This window comes from Cervus canadensis, chromosome 5 (assembly GCF_019320065.1).
Source record: "Cervus canadensis isolate Bull #8, Minnesota chromosome 5, ASM1932006v1, whole genome shotgun sequence".
In the NCBI taxonomy this organism is placed as follows: Eukaryota; Metazoa; Chordata; class Mammalia; order Artiodactyla; family Cervidae; genus Cervus; species Cervus canadensis.
In genome coordinates this window covers 46,279,032-46,301,906 of record NC_057390.1, presented here as the reverse complement: position 1 = coordinate 46,301,906, position 22,875 = coordinate 46,279,032, and the positions used below count along the sequence as shown (strand labels likewise).

At 44.0% G+C, this 22,875-nt stretch overlaps 1 protein-coding gene across 1 annotated transcript in view; it reads right to left on the bottom strand.

Moving 5' to 3' along the window:
- Window positions 1-2,336: 2,336 nt before the first annotated feature.
- Window positions 2,337-22,875, bottom strand: part of RPIA (ribose 5-phosphate isomerase A) — a 32,929-nt gene continuing 12,390 nt past the window's right edge. The window contains exons 4-9 of the mRNA XM_043468773.1: window positions 12,652-12,711; window positions 10,456-10,520; window positions 9,149-9,217; window positions 8,310-8,451; window positions 6,439-6,538; window positions 2,337-3,273 (exon numbers count right to left, since the gene is read on the bottom strand). Coding sequence (XP_043324708.1) covers window positions 3,179-3,273; window positions 6,439-6,538; window positions 8,310-8,451; window positions 9,149-9,217; window positions 10,456-10,520; window positions 12,652-12,711 — 531 coding nt within the window. The 3' untranslated portion in view covers window positions 2,337-3,178. The remainder of the gene's footprint in view (window positions 3,274-6,438; window positions 6,539-8,309; window positions 8,452-9,148; window positions 9,218-10,455; window positions 10,521-12,651; window positions 12,712-22,875) is intronic.

The window sequence follows — 22,875 nt, the reverse complement described above, 5'->3', positions numbered from 1 at the left end:
TACAGGGCACTAACAACCCTTAGCCATGAACATCCTTCCCAGGCTAGCAATGCCAATGGTTGCCACTGTGCCTGTATCCTGGAAACCAGAGACAGGAAATAGGCACAGCAGGGGAGAAAATCGGTGGCAGCCAAAGGCTGACTCCTGCAGAGGGCCTTCCCACGGCCAGTCCTAGATTGTGCAATGTTCTGTTCCTTTCTCCCACTAAAAGAAAGCTCATTAGAAAAGAGAAATTTATTAATATTATAGGATTACCCATGAGCCTACACACATATACAATAAACCCGTTCACTAACTTCAGTACTTTAAAAATTACAAATTACTTGCGATTCAAGTTACAAATGGTGGACACAGCACTAAAGAATGCAAACTCTTCAGAGTCCTACAACCAGCTGGAATGATGAGCCAGAAAAGTCTGTCCTGTTTTTCAGTGTCTGACCTGAAAAAGTTACTTAAACTGAGCCTGTTTCCCACAGGCTCCACAATAGACACCATCAAACTCCTGTGAGATAACAGACTAAAGGCCCGGTACACAACCTGCACACAGTTAAGTGATGATGGGTAGGGCTCGGTCACCAGTCACTTGGTAACGTTTCCCACCTCACAGCCCCTCTTCCCTACTGAACTGACAATTCCTGTCACTCCGTCTCACCCAAAAGGCTGGAAACATCTGGAGCCCAGGAGGTGTCTTACTGTTCTCTGCTCTCTACCCTCTACTAGTCCCCACTAAGAACTGGCACATGACGGGGACTCGGCAAAGGCTTGATGATTGAAGAATATCAAAACTCGAGCGCTGGGGCCTCCCTGGTGGCTCGGTGGTAAAAGAGTCGGCCTGCCAATGCAGAGACAGAGGTTCGATCCCTGGTCAGGGAAGATCCCACACGCCGCAGAGCAACTCAGCTCTGTCACAACTACTGAGCCTGTGCTCCACAGTCCAAGTTCCGCTACAGAGAAGCCAGCGCAATGAGAAGCCCACACAGCAACGAAGACCCAAGACAACCAAAAATTAATAAAACTTAAAAAAACTTCTCAGCTGAAATCAAAATTGAATAGATTCAAATTCAAGTGATTTTTTTCCTCCCCTTTGATGCCTTCCAGATATGCGGCAGCTTAATTTGGATATAAACCTTTCCTAAACACCAGGTTTGCAGCTTGTCCTGTGCCCCTGGGACTGACCACAAGCCTGCAAATGGGATCCATCCAACAAGACCATATTTACTAATGACTTTATTGAAGAAACTTTAATCAACATTTACTTCTAGAACAAACTGCTGTATGTGTTCCTGAAGCACAGCAGGTGTTTAAAGAAGGAAAATCTCACATTCACACTTAAGGGAACTGCTGGGCTCACAGGTGTGAAGGCCTATGAAACCTGAGCATTTACTTGTGCTGTGGAACATGCAGGTGTTTTTCAGAAACGTACTTTAACTTTGTTGCTTATATTTATCCCTGAATTTAACCTAAGAGCTTTCAAGGATCATATCAAGAAGCAGTTTTATCAAGTTTTCTCAGCTAAGACCTAGTGCCCAGTTTGTGTAAAAACTATGTACCATCCAGACCAAAATAGTCTTGGAGAAAAATAAAGCACTCCTAACAGCAGGTTTCCCAACAATGTGTGAGCCAACTATTTTTAAAGAGCACCTTGAGAGCGAAAAAGAAGAGCAGGAATTCAGCAAGGAAAAGTCTCTTCAATGCTCAGTCCTGATTGACTGACTTTGATCCTGAAACTTGATTTAGCAGGAATTCTGACGCCTCTAGGTTTGGTAGCTATAATCCAAGCTTCAAAACAGAGGGCAAGGCGAGTGACATGACCGTCTGAGGATTGTGCGAAGTCAGCACTGGGGGATTAGGGCTCTCAACACAAACACCTTTACAGCAGGATGGATTCATGAGTCCCATCTAGAATCATCACTGAGTTGATCACGGCCTTTCTATTGCCATCTGTGAAGCTTTCTGGATGGTTCACTGCTCACTGGGCACACTGTGAAGATTACACACTGGGAGAATACAGGAAAGTCAGGTGACCCATTTTACTGCTTGTCAGCTTCCATGACTGGGGGTCTGACTAGCATAAAACTTGGGGATAATCTGTGACTTTTGTTCAGCTGTGTTAGTCTCCATAAGAAAATCGATGTCTTGTTTGACAAAAGTTATATGAAATAAAGCTGCTATCAAGCTCTCTCAGAAATAAAGGAAATATTTATCTACTCTTTGGCTCAAGATTTGAGTGGATTCCACCCTTGATCAAAGATCCAATGTAAATTAACTGAGCAAAACCGATTCCTATTTTACTGTAAAACTGACACAAATTCTGTAACAAAGACAAAGAGCCAAAATGGCACCATACTGTTTTATTTCAACCTTCAAACAATATAAAGAGGTAACAACTTCTGATGCCAAACCATGCAAAGGAACAATAAAGGAACAAAAAAAATATTCACAACAAAAGGACAGTCATTGAAAGGTGCTTCACAGCAGTGCTTTGGCAGTTCTGGCAAGTATTTCTATTCAATGGCTTCAACACAAATGGTCTGAATGAACCCATGACCTCAGCTGAAGAACTCCCACATCCTCCCTCTGGTAGTTTACATATTCTGAGTCATCACACACCACACCCTATACTTGCCAGACTTTTATATTTTTTATAGTTCACCTCTTAGAACACAGAACTACGTATTGTGCGTAATTGCAACAAAAACTAAAAAACAAAACAGTGTGGTAGAAAAGTAAACGAATTCCATGTTTCCAGTAAGGCATCAGGGAATCGCTGCTGGCTGTGCCCTTCATTTCACCAGTCTGAAGAAAAGTTTGACTTATATTCCTCAGCAAACCCAATATTCAGAAGCTTAACCAGCAGGCTCAAGTTAAAAGTTTAAAAGACAGTCCTTTTTTTTTTTTTTGGTAAATGTTTCATATAAAACATGAAATCAAGTTCCACTTTATTAAAAAAAAAACTGAGCATTTTTAATAGTAAAAATATATATATATGTTTATATCTCTCTTTTTAAAAAGACATTTAATAACAATACTTCAGAAGACTAGATTTAACCCTCAACCCCTCACCCTGCCAAGCTGTCCCCCTGGCAGATACATTAAGGCAAAGGCTCAGAGAGGCGTGGCCACCTTGGCGGTGGGCTGGGGATGCAAGAGGAACACACTCCGCTCCTGGAGGACCCATTCAGAATGGCTTCTCCCTCATGTTCACCGAGCCGTCCTGCATCCCAAAGTAGACTCTCTCCGCCATGTTGATGAACAGCCCGGTGTCCACCACGCCTGTGGGACGAAGGGCAGAAGGAAGTGTTAAGTTTCAGCCTCCCAAGGCAGTAAGAAAACCAGGATCACTGGGTCCATAGAAGTGACCACCATCAACAGCACCAGACAAATGATACATCTAAAGACTTCCCTCCTGCATGGTGATGAAAACACATTCTGGTTATTTTTATTTCCTTTTGCAATCTCTCCCCCTCTGGGATCCTAGATTTCTCTCTGTACTCAAATGTGCAAGATTTTTCCTGCCTCAGGGCTTTTGCTCACGCGGTTGCCTTTATCTGGACCAGTGATCTTCTTAGAGAGGCCCTCCACCATGACTCTAAGTGCTCCCATTCCCAGTGATCCTCAATCACACCATCAGCCTTAAAAGCTTTTCCCACAAAGGGCTGAAAGATATTTGCAATGCATATACTATGTCAAAATGAATAAACTCTCCAGATCAGTAAGACAACAGACAATCTAGTGGAAAAATGGGCAAAAGACTTAAGAGATACTTCACAAAAGAGGTTCTTCAAAACGGCCAATAAACATAGAAAACAGTGCTCAAACTAGTCAATAGAGAATGCAGGGACTTCCCCAGCAGCCCAATGGTTAAGACTCTGCTCCGCCAATGCAGGGAACATGGGTTCTGTCCCTAGTCAAGGAACTAAGGTCCCATACGCTGCAAGGTGTGGCAAAAAAATTGGAAAAAAAAAATAAAAAGAATAAAATAAAGGGTACATTTAAAAAAAGAGAGAGAATGCAAATCAAGACACCACTACACACTCAACAGGATGAGTATAATAAAATTTGATTGGAATGTAAAGACACTCCCACACATTGACTATAGAAGTAAATTGGCAAAAAATCATGTTGGAAAATGTTTCTCAGTGTATCTTCTAAAGCTGAACATATTCATACCTGATGATCCAGCAACTCTACTCCTCAGTATATATCAGGTATATATATATGATCCTCACAAGATATGTAAGAGAATGTGCCCAACAGCTAAAAACTAGAAACACCCAAATGCCCAAAAGAGTGGAATGGATACAGACATTTTTCCACACACAAAAATGATGGTCTACTATTCAACAGTGTAAATTAATTACAACTGTTAGCAACCTTTACTGAAAATAGTTCATATACACACATACTCCAGTGAGATAATACTGTTCAAGTACTGACGGACCCAGTGTGTAGGGAAGCACACTGGCATGCACTTTGAGCAGAAGGTAAACTAACGCCATCCGTGGAAGGCAATTCCGCACTATCTGGCAAAATCAGATACACTTATTCTTTCAACTGGTAATCCCCTTCTGAGAAAGGATTGGAAACGAAAATCTGCTCACGCGGACCTGCCTAAATAAATCACGTGAGAGTCACAAGATGGAATGCCATATTATTATTAAGGGGAAAAAAAAGAATGAGGAAGTTCTTTTGTGAACCATTATATAATAACCTTCAAAGTGGGGAAAAAACAGGAAAATAGGAAGACAGAGAAAAAACAGGAAGCAAAACATGTGCCAAGTATGCTGTCAATTGTGTAAACAAAGAGATCGGGGTGGGGGAGTTGACTTGTGTTTATGCAAGATCAACTCAAGAAGGACACACACACACACACACACACACACACACACACACACACACAAGGGCACACAACTCTGGAAGCACTGGCTGTCTTCAGACAAGGGGAAAGTGGAGGGGTGGAAGACAGAGACTTTTCACTGTTTATTCTTAACATTTTGAAGTATGTAAATTCAAAAGGATAAAAAAATTTTCAGACAGCCCCCCATACATAAATAAAATCATCTACCAGCACTGCACCTACACGACAGGGGCATCCCAAAGACATGCCCAGTGGCCACTCAAGACCCAGGCTTCTCAAAAATTCTACTGAGTCAAAAGTTCCTTAGAGTTTTTCCATAACATTTCAAGGAAAAAGCTGAACAAACTTTTGGGCCAACCCAATATAAGGTGACAGCTTCCACCTGATTCAAGAGAAGGCCAAACTGAGTTCGGAAAAGACTTCAACGATTTAAGAGTACAGATGCAGGGCAGCTGTCAAAGGTCTGATCTCAAGAGCCACCTCTCTTCAGGTTACTGGGATGCTGGGAGTGACTAACCCATTCCTACACCCATCCCCAGATTAGTGGAAAGGGGAGAGGTGGCTTGGTGTGAACAAGGGGGAAAGCACCCCGCTGGCTTTGGCCCTTCTCTGCTCCGGGTGTAGCAGTGGAACACCCAAGGCTGTGGGCAGCCAGGGGCCAGTTCTGCTGCCCTCTAGGTGTCCTCACACAAATGGACGTGCATGGGACACAGGCAGGGTGACAGAGAGAGACAGGCAAACTTGCCCTCCTCTCCCCCCTTGACCCAGGTCCAGCACCATGTATTACAACAGACCAAAGAGGAAGAGAAAAAGAGGAGAGAACAAACCACATGGATGACCCTGGAGGCACTGCGCTAAATAATTCAGCATCTAGCTTCTCTGTTTACACTGTCTTCACTTTAAGTTCCTAATGAAGCTCTGAACTTCTCTAGGATGTGGCTTCCGCTGACTGAGGTGGAGACCAAAGTATGGGAGAAATCTGCTCACAAAGGACATCTCAGTCTCAATTAGACCTGCTCAAAAGGTCTGAGCAGGTGCACCAGAGCCCCCTAGTGGGCACTGCAAGTAATCCTCCCTCAGAGGAACAGCGCCCTCACTGGTGGGCGGTTTCCTACAGGGTCCTCTGCATTTGCATTATCACTGGGGCTAATTCTTCCAGATTATCAAGTGATCTGGCAGAAGAACTCCCTGTAACACATGGCACATCACCTCGCCCACGGTAGGAATCTAATGAGCGTGGGTGAAGTGAGTCATTCTTCTCCAGAGAACAGGCCAGAATCAAAGAGGTGGCAGTCAAGCTCTTTGCAGAGAGGGTGGGTTTATTTCAAGGCAAGCCCCCTGACACTCCCATGCCTGCCAATTGAAACAGGTTGTGAAATGCCAACTAACAAAGCTCCTAGGTGAGCAGTAACTGTTTTCAGGAGGAAAAGGCAAAGGCGTGAAGTTAGAAATTCCAAACGTGTTATAAAGCAAATTCTTCCCACCCAAGTCTCAAAGCCACAGCCATTGTGCCTCCCATGGCCAGAGGCAGGGGACAGCTATGAAGAACCTGGGTGTCTACACTCAAGAATATATGTTACCTGGGATCATTTTGATGGCTGTGTTCACTTCACTCCATTTGTGGACCCGGTCAAACTTCCAGTCCAGGATAAAGTTCCCATTATCTGTCACCACAGGACCCTAGAAGATAATTGTCCACACTGAGGAGGTGATGTAGATTCAGACAGACAGAGGGGACAGGAGACTGGAGGTGATAACCAAGGACAAGTATCTTAAGCAACCTGCTCCAACCAGTACTCCCACCTCATGCTTTCTATTACTAGAAGGCAGTGCTATGAAGCAGTAATGAGCAGCAGTCCTGAAGCCACCGAGGCAGACATCTCACAGGAGCCATTTTCCTCTGTGAGCCTCAGATTCCTCTATGGCAAGGAAGGGATAATGAAACCTACCTCCTTCGGCAGCTTATGCGTAAACCACATGGGTAAGCATTTACCACAGTGAGGGCACAGTGATGCTTAGCCATCATTAGAGTGAAAAACTACAGCAAGAGAACAGGCAACCGACACGGCTCAGTGCTCCCAGAGCTTCACACTGAGAACCATCAGTGATGCAACGAAAGACAACATTCCCCCCAGATCAGGCAGACCCAGCGAAAAGATGGAGCAGTGAGGGGTCCTGGGGTCACAGGGGCTGGGGGCACTTTTAGTTAATTAACCCAGAATTCCATAGCAGCTTTGGGCACTAGAGAGCATATAGGACCACAAATGTTGCCAGAACACAAAGACTGCTCTGCAAAATGGAGGAGTGGGAGCCCAGTAAGAACACCCAAAGGCAAGATGCTGGGCTCTTGCGTGGAGGAACCCCAGCTCTGAGAGAGAACCCTGCAATCTCCTCTTGAATCCTCAGCTACTCAGGAAGCCAGAGTCGGAGCTCGGTACAGACGGAGCTCAGGGCAACGACTATGATTAAGACTATGGTTTTTTTTAAAAAGTCACAAAACACCAGGAAGAAAACACATTAAAATAAAATAAAAGTTCATCAGGGAAGAGTTACAGATAAGTTGCTTTCTCTCCTGTATGTTTCAAACTTTTTATATATAGTTCTGTCTGCAACTATAGTTAGTTTTTGAAGTATTACTACTGCTTTTTAATTAAGTGTAAGAAAAAAAGTTCTGTTCAACCCACTTTAGAAGCTGAAGTGCATTTGGACTAAGTATCTGGAGTGTATTCCTGGGGAGGAGCTTACATCCCCCAAGGAACTCTACTTCATTTAACCATAGGATGAGAAAAGAGGAAAAAAGAAAATTATACCACAAAACCTGAATAACTCTCTATCCCAGGAGGGACTCCCAAAACCCACTTTTAGCAGCTGTTAGAGAGATCCAGGTACAAAGATCAGATCACCTGAGGAGCATCAGATTCCAAGGGACAGAAAACATGCCCTTTGTACAGGGAATATATCGTGTGTTAAGTATAGTCTTGTCTACATGAGTTTGAATATGGAAACTGATAAAGCCAGTGCTCTGAAAATAAGCCAATAGGCTGATTAAAAATAAACAGAGAACTTCCGTGGTGGCATAGTGGATTAAGAATCTTCCTGCCAATGCAGGGGACAAGGGTTCTATCCCTGGTCTGCAAAGATTCCACACGCCACAGGGCAACTAAGCCCTTGTGCCACAACTACTGAGCCTCAGTGCTGCAACTACTGAAGCCCACACTGGAGCCTGTGCTCTGCAACAAGAGAAGTCACCACAATGAGAAGCCCACACTTCCAGAGAGCCCTGACTCACCAAAACTAGAGAAAGCCCTTGTGCAGCAATGAAGACACAGTGCAGCCAATAAATAAATAATGAACAGAAGCCACCTGCCCAGTCTGGGTACAGAAGACCTAACGGAAGCAGGAGGACAGGCCCTGAGAGCCAGGGACACCTTCCAGAAACCCAGCCACTCACTGCCTTGTTGACGGCCATGCGAAGTTCAATTGCGCCCCCAAACTTCTGGGTCACAGTTCGGCTCACTGGGACATAGGCCATAGGGATGACCTCAATGGGGATGCCCTTGTGCCACTGATCCCCGAGGTTCTTTGAATCTTTCCTGGAAAGAAAAGAGTCAGAAGTATAACAGATGTCAATAAGCTCAACGGTGTAGACACGCCAAATTCAGGCACAGAGTCACTAACGAGGTGAGAGGTCAAGGGAAGCGAGCAGGGCCAAGTGTACAGGCTTCAAACGGACTGGCTGAGTTTGACTGTTTTAAAAAAAACTATGTGCAGTAAATATGACAACAATGTTAAAACCTGGATATGATCGGCTTGTAGTTAAACAGGTGTGAGGAACATAATCATTTATGCTCTTCCTACAGCTGTAATATTTTTTTTAAATTAACATGCTGAGCACAAGTGCCTTCTAGTAGACTCTGACAGCCTGGTCAAAGACTGTCCACTACACAATCACAAGTGACACAGGGGAAGCAGGGGTGCTGGGTCACTGCCCAAGGCAGGCTTGACCTGCTTCCTCCGAGACTCCTTGCAGAGAGCGAAACGAGTGAATGAGTGATCAATAAGGACATGCTCTGTTAACGAGTGTGACATCTGTTTCCTCCTTCCAGCGGACATAAGAAAGAGCAGTATCTTCCTTCATCACAAAGCAGAACATAATTGTCCAAGGCACTCTCCTGAGTCACAGGAAGGAGGAGCGCCCCTCCCTCCAGTTCTGTTTTCTCCTCCATAAAATGTGGGCTGGCGTCTGAGGCACCTCCTCAGTAGACAGTTCAGAAACACTGAACATCGTACCTGAAATCGGCAATCACGATGAAGCGACTGGCATTGCCGGCCACAATCTTCTCCTGGGTCAGGCAGCCTCTGGGGAATGGGGAAGAAGCAAAGGAACAAACATGGGGCTAAGTAGACAAAACCTGAATTTGGGAACTAAAATCAGATACAGGAAACCAAAATCCATTCAGTTCTGACACTTAGAAATTTAATTTTTAATTCTTAAAAGAACAGCCCCCCTAACTCTATCACACTGTGCAACAGACTAAATTGTGTCTCCCTGCCCTCAGGCCCCCCAAATTCATCTGTTGAAGGCCTAACCCCTAATGTGACTGTATGTGAAAGAAGAGGTCTCTAAGGAAGTAACTGTGGTTCAATGAGGTTACTGAACCTCTGCTGATTAGGATGGGTGTCCTTCTAAGATGATACCAAAAAGCTCTTACTCTCTCTCCCTCCACCACAGGAGGCTACACTGGGAAGGCAGCCATCTGCAAGCCCAGGGCTTCAGAACTGTGACAAACAAATTTTTCCCTTGAAGTCACCACGTCTAAGACTATTGTTATGGCACCTGGGCTTAAGACCTGCTGCTTCCAGTAAATGGACTATGGAAACAGGAGTCTGTGTCTGGGAGAAAAGGTTCCCAGTGGGGCCACAGGCATAACCCAACTAAGATGCATCTGCCAGGGAGCACAGTGCCTGGGGGAGGTCATGTGGCTGTGGCATGAAGGGGAGGATTAAGGACAAGCTTTGAACAACCTGCCCTCTCTGCCATTTGACAGCCAGAGTTATGAAGCAGAGAGAGCACAGTGAGACTTTAAGCCCATTTTGTGTCACTGCAGAGTCTGGTTGATTATAAGAACAAGGAGACAAGGACTTCACCTTCTTCAACCCACCACTTCCTAACTCCCCAAAATTAACACTCAAGAAACACCTAATAAATGTTTCCCAAAGGAACGAATACACACATCGTTCCCTGCTCAGAGCCCACAGACCTAGTAATCTAGTCCCAGTAATGTGTTTGCTTTAGGCTGTGCAATTTTTTTTTTTTTTTTGGCTATACAATTTTTAAAGTTGGAATCAGTAGAAGGCAGCAGACAGAGAACCCATTAAGATGAATCATTTCATTGACCAAGCTTGGGTCCCTGTCACCGGACTGCTACTAACAACCAAAAATGCCCAGCTGGCTCTACAGTCTTATGCTATCAACATCCGAGAAGAAAGACAAACTCGTGTGTATCACAGAGGCACTGTGCTTATCCTGCATTCCACTTGGCTTTGCTAAGGATTAACTGGCAGATACTTGGCAAAAAAAAGGCCCCACAACTCACCCACCACCCTTGATGAGGTTGAGGTCAGCATCGACTTCATCAGCACCATCAATGGCAAGATCGATCTGCGTTGAAGAAAGATACAAAAACCACTGAGACCCTCGTGAGGACAGGCTCTGTGCTAAGCATGAACCTGCAACAGCTCATCAGACCCCAGCTGCCCTATTAGCCAAGCACAGTTGTTATTCCTATTTAACCAGTTAGGAAACTAAGACTCTCAGTGGTTAAGTTATTCCACTAGGGTCATGAGGAAACACATATGGACCACACGTGGGTGCAGCTCTCATCCACCACTTTATAATTCCTCTACTCTTTGATGGGCTTCTCTCTGGACAAGCTAGAATTACTGAGCATGCAATTTCAGTGTAAGTAACTTCACCTCCAAGTATAGAAAGAGATATATAGTATATCTGTGGGATTAAAATTTCCTTGGAAGCAGGCAATAATGGAAAAAAGTCTGAGAAGTACTGATTCAGAAATGTCTGAACTAACATGGCAAAAACACAGGTATGCTGACACACATCTGATGTGATTTAAAATTGGAAAATTTCTGAGATCCCGCCCCCATGATCCCACTAAAGCACCTCTCTGAGCTTGCCCACTGCCTTTAACAGGAAATTCCACTGCCAGCCCAAAAGCAGTGAAGGAGGAGAATAGGTTCATTCATGTTTCAAAATTTGAAATCAAGGAAGAGATATATTGATACTTCTCATCACTCCTGGTACTCTGCATGGACCATATGGGAGCCTCAGGAATGGTTTTTCTAAAAACATCAGTATAAAGAAGGAAATTGTAACCCACTCCAGTATTCTTGCCTGGAAAATCCCATAGACAGAGGAGCCTGGTGGGTTACAGTCCATGGGGCCACAAAGAGTTGGACAGGACTGAGCAACTGAGCATACATAAAACCTCAGGGTGCAAATTCAGTTCAAGCTGCAAGTCACAAGTTGACTGATACGGAGCCACCAAAACTTCAGTGGGGCAGCCTCACTTCTGCCTTTTTACAAGGATGAAGTGACAGCCCACGATGCTCCTCCCCACCCTGCACTGACCCCAGCTACACCACAGCCAGCTCTCTGGGCACTGGAGGGAGGCAATCTTTTCTGCGTGGGTCCCATGTCCACCTTCAGCCCAAAGTATTCTATCACTTGGTCCTATACACCCCAGCCAGTCTGGGCATTGTCCACATATGCCCACATGCTAGCCTGGAGCCGCTCCCAGGGTTCCCATCCTCACTGGAATGCTCTCTCCTGCCCTTGCCACCTAGCCCTGCTAAAATTTTCACCTCTTCCCACAAAACCCCTCTAAGCAGCAGCACTCTAGAGTTGGAAGCACCTGAATTCATCCTCAGGCTCTGCCATTTATAAGAAGCAAGGCCTCAGGCAAACACCTTGCCTTCTCCATGCCTTTCTCACATTTGTAAAATGGGATGGTAACAGGATGGTAATAGTTCCTACCTTCCAGACTACAGGAGCTTAAATACAGGTGACCCTGAACAACAGGGTCGGGTTCGAACCATGCAGGTCCACTAACAGGCAGATTCTGTCCACGGAATATGCACTGCAGTACTACGTAATCCATGGTTGGCTAAATACACAGATGCAGAACCATGAATACAGAAGGCCACCTATGGCATGCAAGCATCTGTGGATTCTGGTTTTCACAGTGGGTCCTGGAACCAAGCCCCTTGGACACTGAGGGATGACTGTGGTTTAATACAGACCAGCACTTAGTAGAATAACTAAGCCCTCACACAGTGAGGGCTCGGGAAATGCCAGCTGTGAGGATGCTCCACACTCTCCTCAACTTCAGTCTCTGGATTGCTCGTGCGTTCAATCGTCTTAATCATAAAACTTCATTTTAATCTGTTTTCAAAGGCCCATGCTTGCCTCAGACAATTGCTTCTTATCTCCATTTAGCGGTAAACTCCAAGGGCCAGCCTGCTCATATTACATGTCTATGTGAGGGCTGCAGGAAGTCCTGGGTCCTGAGCCCCCTCATTTAAACCACAGGGAATGTCCTGGAAATTAACAGCCCTCCCACTTGTGACCTCAGCCAGGATTAATATCTAAAGTCCCAGGAGAAGAGGTAGTATGGCTGGTTGACTTTCCTCCTAGATTTGATCAGATATCCTGAGCCCACGAACAAGTGACAGTCATAAAAAAGGAGGCAGAAAAACCCAGCAGCCTCTTTTACCTCTGGGTGTCGGTCCAGGTCACTGAGAGTTAAGCCATGCTGCAGGATGAGCTGACGGGCCTGTGGAGAACAGGAGAAAGCACCCGTAATCATCATCTCTGAGCGAGGGTGAGGATTCTCAGAAGCCGCTTGGATCCAAGGGTCAGACACTCAGTACCACCAAGGCCCCTCCCAAATCCAACCTGTACCACCAAGAGATAGGGATCCAGCCCCGAGAATGGCAAAAGTTGGCCCATCCCAGGAACTGGAAGAAGGAAACAGCACCTACTGAACACTCTGCTCCCGAGCTAGACAGAGTCCCTCCTCTGTGACCTGTTACTTAAGATGATGTCATGGCCTCTGAAAGCCTCTGTAATACACTACAGTTGTTGCTGTTTTACTCTCTGAGTTGTGTCTGACTCTGTGCGACTCCATGGACTGTAGTCCACCAGGTTCCTCTAACCATGAGATGGATTCTCCAGGCAAGAATACTGGAGTGGGTTACCATCCCCTTCTCTAGGGGATCTTCCTGACCCAGGGATCGAACCTAAGTCTCCTGCATTGGCAGGCAGTCTTTACTGCTGAGCCACCCCGGAAGCCCAATACAGTACAGAGGCAGCCCTCATCTGTGGTTGCAGTTACCCACGGGCAACCTTGATCCAAAACTTTTACATGTAACATTCCAGAAATCACGAGTTTTAAACCGCACACCATTCTGAGTATAGCACAATGAGACCTCTGCTATCTGCTCCATCTGGTCCAGGATGTGGATCATCCCTTTCTTCAGCACACCCCACCTGGTAGTCACTGAACAGCCATCTCGGCTATCAGCCTGATGTCACAGTATCACAGTGCCGACCCTCACTGCACTTCACACAGGCGTTCCTCAGTTTACTGCGCTTCGCTTTATCGTGCTTTGTTACCAGCTGAAGGCTGCGGCCACCCTGCCCCCAGGGAGCCTAAGGGCGCAATTTCTCCAACAGCGTTTGCTCACGTTGTGCGTCACGTTTTGGGAGTTCTCACAGTATTTCAAACTTTTTCATTATCGTTACTACATTTGTTATGGCAGCCTGTGACCAGTGTTACTACTGTAACTGCTTTTTTCAGCAATATTTTTTAACTAAGGTATGTCCATTGCTTTTTTAGACATAATGCTATTGCACACTTACTAGAATATAATGGAGTGTAGACATAATTTCTATACGCACTGGGAAATTCAAGTAGCTCACTCTGTATCATACTATACTATGGTGGAATGGAACCAAACCTGGAATATCTCCAAGGTAAAGCTCCAAAGCACAATAGTGATGCTGGCAATTCAGATACACCAAAGACAAGCCATAAAATGCTCTCTTAAGCACAACAAGAAAAGTTGTTAACTTAGTAAGGAAAGGAAAAATGTTATACGCTAAGGCTGCTAAGATCTAAGACTCTAAGAACAAATCTTCCATCCATGAAACTGTAAAGCAGGAAAAAGAAATTTATGCCACTTTCACTGTTGCAACCCAAACTGCAAAAGTTATGACTACACTGCGTAAATGCCTAGTTAAGATGGAAAAGGAATTAAATTTTACAATAGTGTATTTTGAGAGAGAAACCATGACCACATAACTTTTATCAGTGTCTTGTTACAATTGTCCTATTATTAGTTGTTGTTAATCTCTTACCATGCCTAATTTACCAACTGAATGTCATCACAGGTATCTATGTATATGAAAAAAATATAGTATACATCACATTCAGTTGTATCTGCTGTTTCAGGCAGCCACTGGGGGTCTAGGAATGTATTCACGGATGAGGGGGCAGGGGAAGGGGGAAGACTACCATTACTTTTTAAAACTTCCTAAACTAAGATTTTGGGCTCCTAAATCACTGCAGATGGTGACTGCAGCCATGAATATAAAAAGACGCTTGCTCCTTGGAAGAAAAGCTATGACAAACCTAGACAGCATATTAAAAAGCACAGACATCACTTTGCCGACAAGGGTAAAGCTATGGTTTTTCCAGTAGTCATGTATGGATTTGAGAGTTGAACCATAAAGAAAACAGAACGCCGAAGAATTGATGCTTTTGAACTGTGGTGTTGGAGAAGACTCTTGAGAGTCCCTTGGACAGCAAGGAAATCAAACCAGTCAGTCCTAAAGGAAATCAGGCCTGAATATTCATTGAAAGGACTGATGCTGACGCTCCAATACTTTGGTCACCCGATGTGAAGAACTGACTCACTGGAAAAGCCCCTGATGCTGGGAAAGACTGAATTTGAATCCTGGGTTTTTATTTGATCCTATGAAAGATTACTGCTTAATTTTTAAAGTACTGTGGAGATGTTTAAAAGTCTCCCTACTTTTCACAGAGACATAATGAAATACAAACAATGAAATCATATTATGTCTAGGATTCACTTCAAAATAACACAGGCAGAGGAGGAGAAGGGGACAACAGAAGATGAGACGGTTGGATGGCATCACCGACTCGATGGACATGAGTTTGAGCAAGCTCCAGGAGTTTGTGATGGACAGGGAAGCCTGGCATGCTGCAGTCCATGGGGTCACAAAGAGTAGGACACGACTGAGCAACTGAACTGAACTGAAACTAAGAGCCAAATCTACAAAACATAAGAAAAGTTTTTTGTCTTAAATAATGTTGTAAAAAAAAATGACAGAAGAAGATCACTATAAATTGATACACAATGACAATTTCCAGGCCACACTGTTGAATAAAAATAAGCAAGAGAATACCTACACTCAGAAGAGGATATAAAAGCAAGACACCAGAATGGCTGCTAGTGAGGAGCATGGCAAACTGAGAGAACAGACTGGGAAAAAATCAGGATGTTTGTGGCCAAGTCAGCACCACTGACTATATGCTTACAATATATGGAGCAACCAAACATGGAAACCTTTTTACCAAAAGCCATGTCTAGAAAATATCTTCTGCCTAAAGTCAAAACTACCTGAGATTGAGAATGAGAAGGTCTTGGTTCTAATCTTAATTAAACCAGTCACATGACCCCTAGCAAGTTTTCTCACCTATAAAAAGATGACAGATAATGACCAATGTCAATCTTCAAATCCTAAGACTCTAACAATAAAACACAAACACCCTAGACTTTGCAATGTATGGGACCTATTTGGATCCTGATTCAAACAAACTGTAGAAAAATATTCTTAAAGGATAAGACAATAGGGGAAATTTGAATACTAGATTTTTACTTCATCCTATGAAAGATTACTGCTTAATTTTTTAAGTATTGTGGAGATGTTTTAAAGACTCCCTACTTTTCAGAGAGACATAATGAAATACATACAGTGAAATCATATTATGTCTGGGATTCACTTCAAAACAACACAGGTAGAGGAGAAAAGGGTACAGATGAAAGAAAACTGGCCATGAATTGATCACTGTGGAACCTGGGCAATGGGGACACAGAAGTTCACTGCATTATTTAGTATCTTTTTTGAAGTTTGAAATTTTCCATAATAAAAAGGTAAAATAAAATGCTGAGTGAATCAAGTTCAAAAGAAAAAAACCCATGATTCTGAAAGAGAAATACATAATGAAGGGAGAAAACAACAAGAAAAAAGGTATTGCTGGTTCATTGCTCAGTTCCTAGGTTTCTCCCAACATGATATTGGAGAAACGATACTAATCACAGACCCTTAGGCTATAAAAACATTTGGAAGATGAACCCCCAAAACCCCCCACACATTGTGGTATTCATGCCTTTGGGGAATCCCTGCCCATGATGTCCCGAAGTTGTCCTATGTTACCAACTGCACACAGTAGAGGTGATGACAAGCCCCAGCTGAGATTAGTTTATAAAGAAGAAAGGGTGTGCTCCCCACAAGATTCCTCCTTCCCTTCCTCCACTCACCCTATCACACACACTAGGGAAAACCTGCTGCCAAGCCCTGAAGACACTGAGAGCCCTGGGGACAAGGCCCACTTCACAGCCTGTGAAGAAGTGAGGCCACAACATCCACGTGACAGAGCATGGAAGCAGATCCTTCAAGCAGAGCTGAGATGCCTGCAGGCCTGTCCAACATTCAGCTGCAACCTCACCAGAGACTCAAGGCCAGAAACACCCAGCTCAACCATTCCAGATTCCTGACCCCTGGAATCTATGAGCTTACAAATGTTTGTTGTTCTAAGCTGCTAAGTTTCAGAGTAATCTGTTCCAGCAACAGATATCTAATACAGATGCTGCTGGAATAATGATATGAACTGAATGCAGTTCAGTGTGACATCTATCATATATAAAACTGTGTTACATACTATTGGTGCCCAGTTTCTCAGCTATGTCCAACTCTTGCGACCCTATGGACTGCAGCCTGCCAGGCTCCTCTGTCCCTGTCCATTTTTCAGGCAAGAATACCAGGCTGGGTTGCCATTTCCTCCTCCAGGAGATCTTCTCAACCCAGGGATTGAACCTGTGTCTCCTGCATCTCCTGCACTGGCAGGAGGATTCTTTACCACTGAGCCACCTGGGAAGCCCATTATATAACTGTATACTTTGGGTTGGCCAAAAAGTTCGTTCAGGTTCCTCTATAAGATGATACATGTGATGTAAACCTGAACAAACTTTTTGGCCAACCCACTAGTTAGAAACAATACTAAACTACATTCAAATGTATTACATGAAAGCTGATGGAAGGAAACAATTCTCTCATGATTCCTATGGGGGAAAGAAATCTGTATAAAATATATCATTTTCATTTAACCCGAAGTTTAAAAACTGCCTATACCACTCGCCAGTGTTACTGTTTCATGAGGCTTTTCTGTTTGTCCACCTAGATGGTAATCAGAGTATGCGATAGCACATTTTATATACACTTTTCACCAGCAGTTAGGGTGAGCTGAGCCAATAGTTGAGTAAGTAACTATTCTGAGTTCATTCGAAAAGGAGTTACCTAGTACAAACTCCTGTTTTAAGAAAAAAAATGATGAGACTTCCCCGGTGGTTCTGTGGCTAGGACTCCATGCCCCCAATGCAGGGGACCTGGGGTTCGACCCCTTGTTGAGGAACTAGATCCCACATGCCTCTTCACCACTGCCACCAGCTGCCCGAGTCAATGCCTGTCCAGAGTCTGCATGTGAAAAGAGCCCAGTAGGTAAGTTCAGCCTGTGTTACGTGGCTGGGAGGCCAACTGCTCTCCCTTTAAACAGTCTGAATCCCCAGTCACAACGTGAAGGGCCCTGTACAATGACCCAAGGATCCCACTCAGAAGGGACCCTTCAGGCCTGCTTCCATCAGCAGGTCCTCTGACACTCGCTTCTCCCCATATCTGACTGGACTCCCACACAAGGCCTCAACCCTGCACATGGACAGAAGCATCATCATGGGTGGCATGAAATCCTTCCTCCCTGGGTGTGACGCGTTGTACTGTGCTCCCCCCAAAAACAGATATATTGGGGCTTCCCTAGTGGCTCAGTGGTAAAGAATCCGTCTGCCAATGCAGGAGACAGAGGTTCAATTCCTGGGCCAGGAGATCCCACATGCTGTGGAGCAACTAAGCCCATCCTCCACAACTACGGAGCCTGTGCTTTAGAGCCCAGTGGCTGCAGCTATTGAGCCTGTGCACCCTAGAGCCCATGCTCCACAAGAAAAGCCACTGTAGTGAGAAGCCCCCACATCAGAATCAGAGAGTAGCTCCCGCTCTCCGAAACTAGAGAAAAGTCCCATGTAGCAACAAAGACTCAGCACAGCCAAAAATAAAAAAATTTTTTTTTAAAAAAGGAAAGATATGTTAGAGTCCTAACCCCCAGTACTTCTGCCTGTGACTTTACTTGGAGATCGGGCTTTTACAGAAGTAATCAAGTCAGTCATGAGAAGTGAGCCCTAATCCAACACAAGTGGTGTCCTTAGAAGAGGAATTTGTGCACACACGGAGAGGCACACAGGTAGAATGCCACGTGAACATGAAGACTGAGAGTGAGGACACGCACCGCAAAGCCAAGTAATGCCAAAGACTGCTAGGAAACCGCCAGAACTTAGGAGAAAGACAGCATAGTTTCTCTTTCACAGCCTCTAAAGGAATCAACATCTAGCCTCCAGAACCTAGAGACAATGAATTTCTGTTTTTTAAGCTGCTCAATCTGTGGTTCCTTGTCACGGCAACCCTGAGAAACCAATGCAGTGAATCCAGCACCACAGCCCCACTGTGGGGATACGGACCCATGGCTGGCTCAGCCACAGGTGCTCAACTGAGACTGGTATCTGTTGACACCATGTACTCCAGGCTCATGTGCTGAGGAGCTCCTGAGAGTGTAATGAAACAACTCCCCTGGCTGTCTCTTCCAGCTCTTAAAAGTGCTGGAAACAGGAAAGCTAACGATTAGTTTACACTTCTGGAAAAAAGACAGGAAGCAATGCCTTCTCAATGCAGTTCCACAGCTGGTGCCTGCAATGCCTCATGTGATCAAGGACAGGCAAGCATTCTGGTTTTTCATCAGTTTTACAATAAAACCTGAAAACTTTGCATCTTCCTTTCTATCACCTAACAGAGGGGAACTAAAGGCCATTGTGAATAAACGCTTTTTTTGCTTAGACCAGATCTAGCTTTTAAATACAATTTTTATTTTCTTCTCCCCAAATCTTTTAACTTTGAAGGGAAAATCTACAAAAATCCTTTAAGTCCCTATGGGTTTACTTTTTTAAAAGATAGAGCACAAAATATTTTGGCTTCCTTTCAGTCATTTCAGGAGACTACAGCTGGCTAAATGTAACACAAAATAAGTTTGAATTTAAGGGAGGGAAAAAAACAAACCTCTGAAAAAGTTTATTTTTTAAAGTCCTGCAAACTGTGAATGACTTTTCTAACCGATCAACTGGAACTGGCCATCATTTTCCAGTTTTGCTATTAATTACCATCATAACACACAGGTGCGCTTGGAGGATGCTATCTGAAAAACACAGATCAAACTTCCTTCCAATTAAAGAAGTTTAATTGGAACTTCTTGAACATGAACACCTGTATTTAGCTCAGCTCTTTCCCCAAACCTCTCTAAATTTATGATAAAGGAATTTTTCTTAAAGGCATAAACCAAAAAGAAGAGAAAAGAGCAACCAGTTTTTAAAAGTTAGACCACTGACGGACAGTGATAAGTGGCAGAAATGAAGAGAAATCCTAAACCTGTACTGGAGAGAGCTAAGAAGCAACCTCCCAAAAGGTTCCAGGACTCAGCGACACTGTGAACTTCAGAAACAGACACAACAGTGGGAATGAGAAGGGAAAGCTGGTTGAAAGGCTATTTGAGAACCTGTTACAGCTTCTCATCTTTCTCCACTTCTTCCAAAGTACCATGTTTGTTCTCTGGAGAAGGTCAAACAGCAGGGCTCAGGACTGGGCTGCCAGGCAGAGCTGCAGATGGGGTACTCCATCAGTGAGCTTTTGCTGCAGAGTAGTTACCCCAAGACTCAGAGGCTTAAACAAGCAAATAGTTATTAATTCTCATGATGCCATGGACAGACTGAAAAGTCTCTAGTATGACCTCACTCACATGCCTCTTACCCTCCAGGGGAGTTAGCTGAGGCCTGTTCATAAGGCAACAGGAAAGGTTTCAGGAGCAAAAAGGCCAAGCCCCCAAAGCAAAAGCACTTTTCAACCCACTAATGACACGTTCCATTGGCGAAACAAGTAATATGATCAAGCCCAGAGTCAAAGACGCACTGCAAAACGTAGCAGGCGCTTCTTCTCCATCTAGCACAAGAACAACACTGAAAATGGGAGAAATCAGAAGCAGGTTTATGTCGCGAATAACAACAGATGTCTTCTCACCCTCTTCTCCTATTTGGTTCCCAGGACATGGCAGCTATGCATACCCCTCCTGAAAGGGCACTGGGCAGTCTACTCTGGGAAACCTGACCAGTCAAAGGAAAGAAAAATGATCTGACTCCAGAAGTTTCCCCCAAGATAAGGGCTTGGCAGACAAGTCGAGAGCAAGGACTACCCTCACCCTGAGAGCTGCTTTCCAATCAGCTTCTTAGTCTACTAGTGTTCAAAACAAGCAGAAAGGTAAAGAATACCAGAATTAAGAGATGCCAGAATTAAAAAAAGAAAAGACCAAGCATTCTAACAATATTTGTCTGTGTTGGTTGTAACTTGACTATATCAGTCAAAACTCAGAATTACATGTTAAAAAAGGGTAATTTTTTTTTTTTTACCACTCCACATGGCATGCAAGATCTGAGTTCCCCAACCAGGGATCAAACTCATGCTTCCTGAAGTGTAAGTGTGGATTCTTAATCTTAACCACTGGACCATCAGGGAAGTACCAAAAAAAGAGTAAATTGTACTCTATGTAAATTATACTTCCAACAAACTGTAAACAACAGCAACAAAAAAGTTCTGAGGAAAGATAAGGAGAAGAGACCTTAGAAGAAAAACAAAAGCATTAATATCCTCAGGGAGCTTAGAGAAGGAACTGGAAAAACTGAACCCATAAAACAAACAAACAAACAAAAACTTACTCAGAGAACAACAAAAAGAGTTCTTACATGAAATTAAACATATGAAAGCAAAGAAAGCTCAATAGAAGGGTTAGAAAAAGATAAAGCCGAAAAGACAAAAAGACAAAACAGGCCATGAGCACCAAGGACTTAACAAGGGTCCCAAAAGAAAGAACAGAGAAAACAAAAGAAAATCAAAGGAATAATAGGGAAAAGGAAAAATCCCCCAAATTGAAGATCGTGAATTTGTAGAATGACATGTCCCAGCAAGCGCCCAGCACAATGGACAAAAATAAACCCACACCAAAGTGAAATTTCAGAACACTGGAGATAAAAATAACATAAGGGTGTAAGAGTTCAGAGAGAATGAAAAATAGACTTCATACAAAGGATCAAGAATCAATGGCACCGAGCTCCTCAATAGCAAATTGAAAGCCAGCAGACAGACAGAACCAAGAACTAAGAAATGATTTAGCAGAGATTTCTATACCCAAATAGCTGAGTTCCAGAGAGGCTATAATAAAGACATTTTCAGACATCCAAAGCGCCGACAAGTTTGCACCCCATGCACTTAGGTAGCTACCTGAAGCAGCAGTCCTCAACCTTTTTGGCACCAGGATGGGTTTCGTGGAAGAGGATTTTTCCACAAGGGTGGGGAGGTGGTTTTGGGATGATTCAAGCACATTACATTTACTATGCATTTTGATTACAATGTGATATATAATGAAATAATTATACAACTCACCATGATGCCGCCACCGATCTAACAGGAGGAGCTCAAGTGTAATGCAAGCAATGGGGAGCGGCTATAGAGATGAAGCTTCCCCAGTTCGTAACTGGCCACAGACAGGAACCAGTCCATGGCCCGGGTGTTGGGGACCCCTGATATGAAAGACGTGTTTCACTAAAACTGAAGGAAACAAAACTAAAGGATGTAGGGGAGTAGTGCGGAAGAACAAGACCAAGGGACTGGATGATCCAAAACGAGACAGAATAGGTAAGTTCCTGAGCATAAAGGGAGACAACTCCAAATCCACAGCAGGGTACAGCTGCTAGCAACCAGAGAACTCAGGCAAAAAGATGAAAGTCATAGAGTGGAATGTCCACTGGCCAGACAGGTGAGATTTTCCATGTAGCTAAGAGTTTGAGGCTGAATTAGTAAGAAGTATGTAGATAACCTGGCAAATGAAAAAAAAAACAAAGGCATGATTTACTTAACTTTTGGCAGAACAAAACAATGGGCAGGTAAGGAAGCGTAACCACAGCACACCGCACAGCTCAGCTGTAGTTTGGTCATCGCCTTCCTGTAAGCACTCAGTAAGCCTCACCAGAATATGACTGTCCTGAAGACTGGGAGAAGGATGTGTGAACTGTGGGAACAAGGAGGGAAGAGATAATCAAATGCTCATCTTCCTTTCACCCATTCAGTGTAGAATTATTACCTAAAGTTGAAAATAAAATGTAAATAGCAAGAAAGTATGTAGTTTCCAGATTCTGGAGCAAACATCCAATGAACTAAAGTAGTTTTAAAAGTATGTCCACCTATGGGACTTCTCTGGCAGTCCAGTGGCTAAGACTACGAGCTCCCAATGCAGGGAGTCTGGATTCAATCCGTGGTCAGAGAATTAAATCTTGCATGCCACAAAGATCCTGCATGCTGTATTGAAGATCAAGGATCCCGACTGCCACAACTGAAACCCAGAACAGTCAAATAAATAACTATTAAGAAAAAAAAAAAAAATTCTTGCTTAAAGAGCAAGAAACAGTTGTGGTCAGAGCGGTGGTGGGGGGTGGGG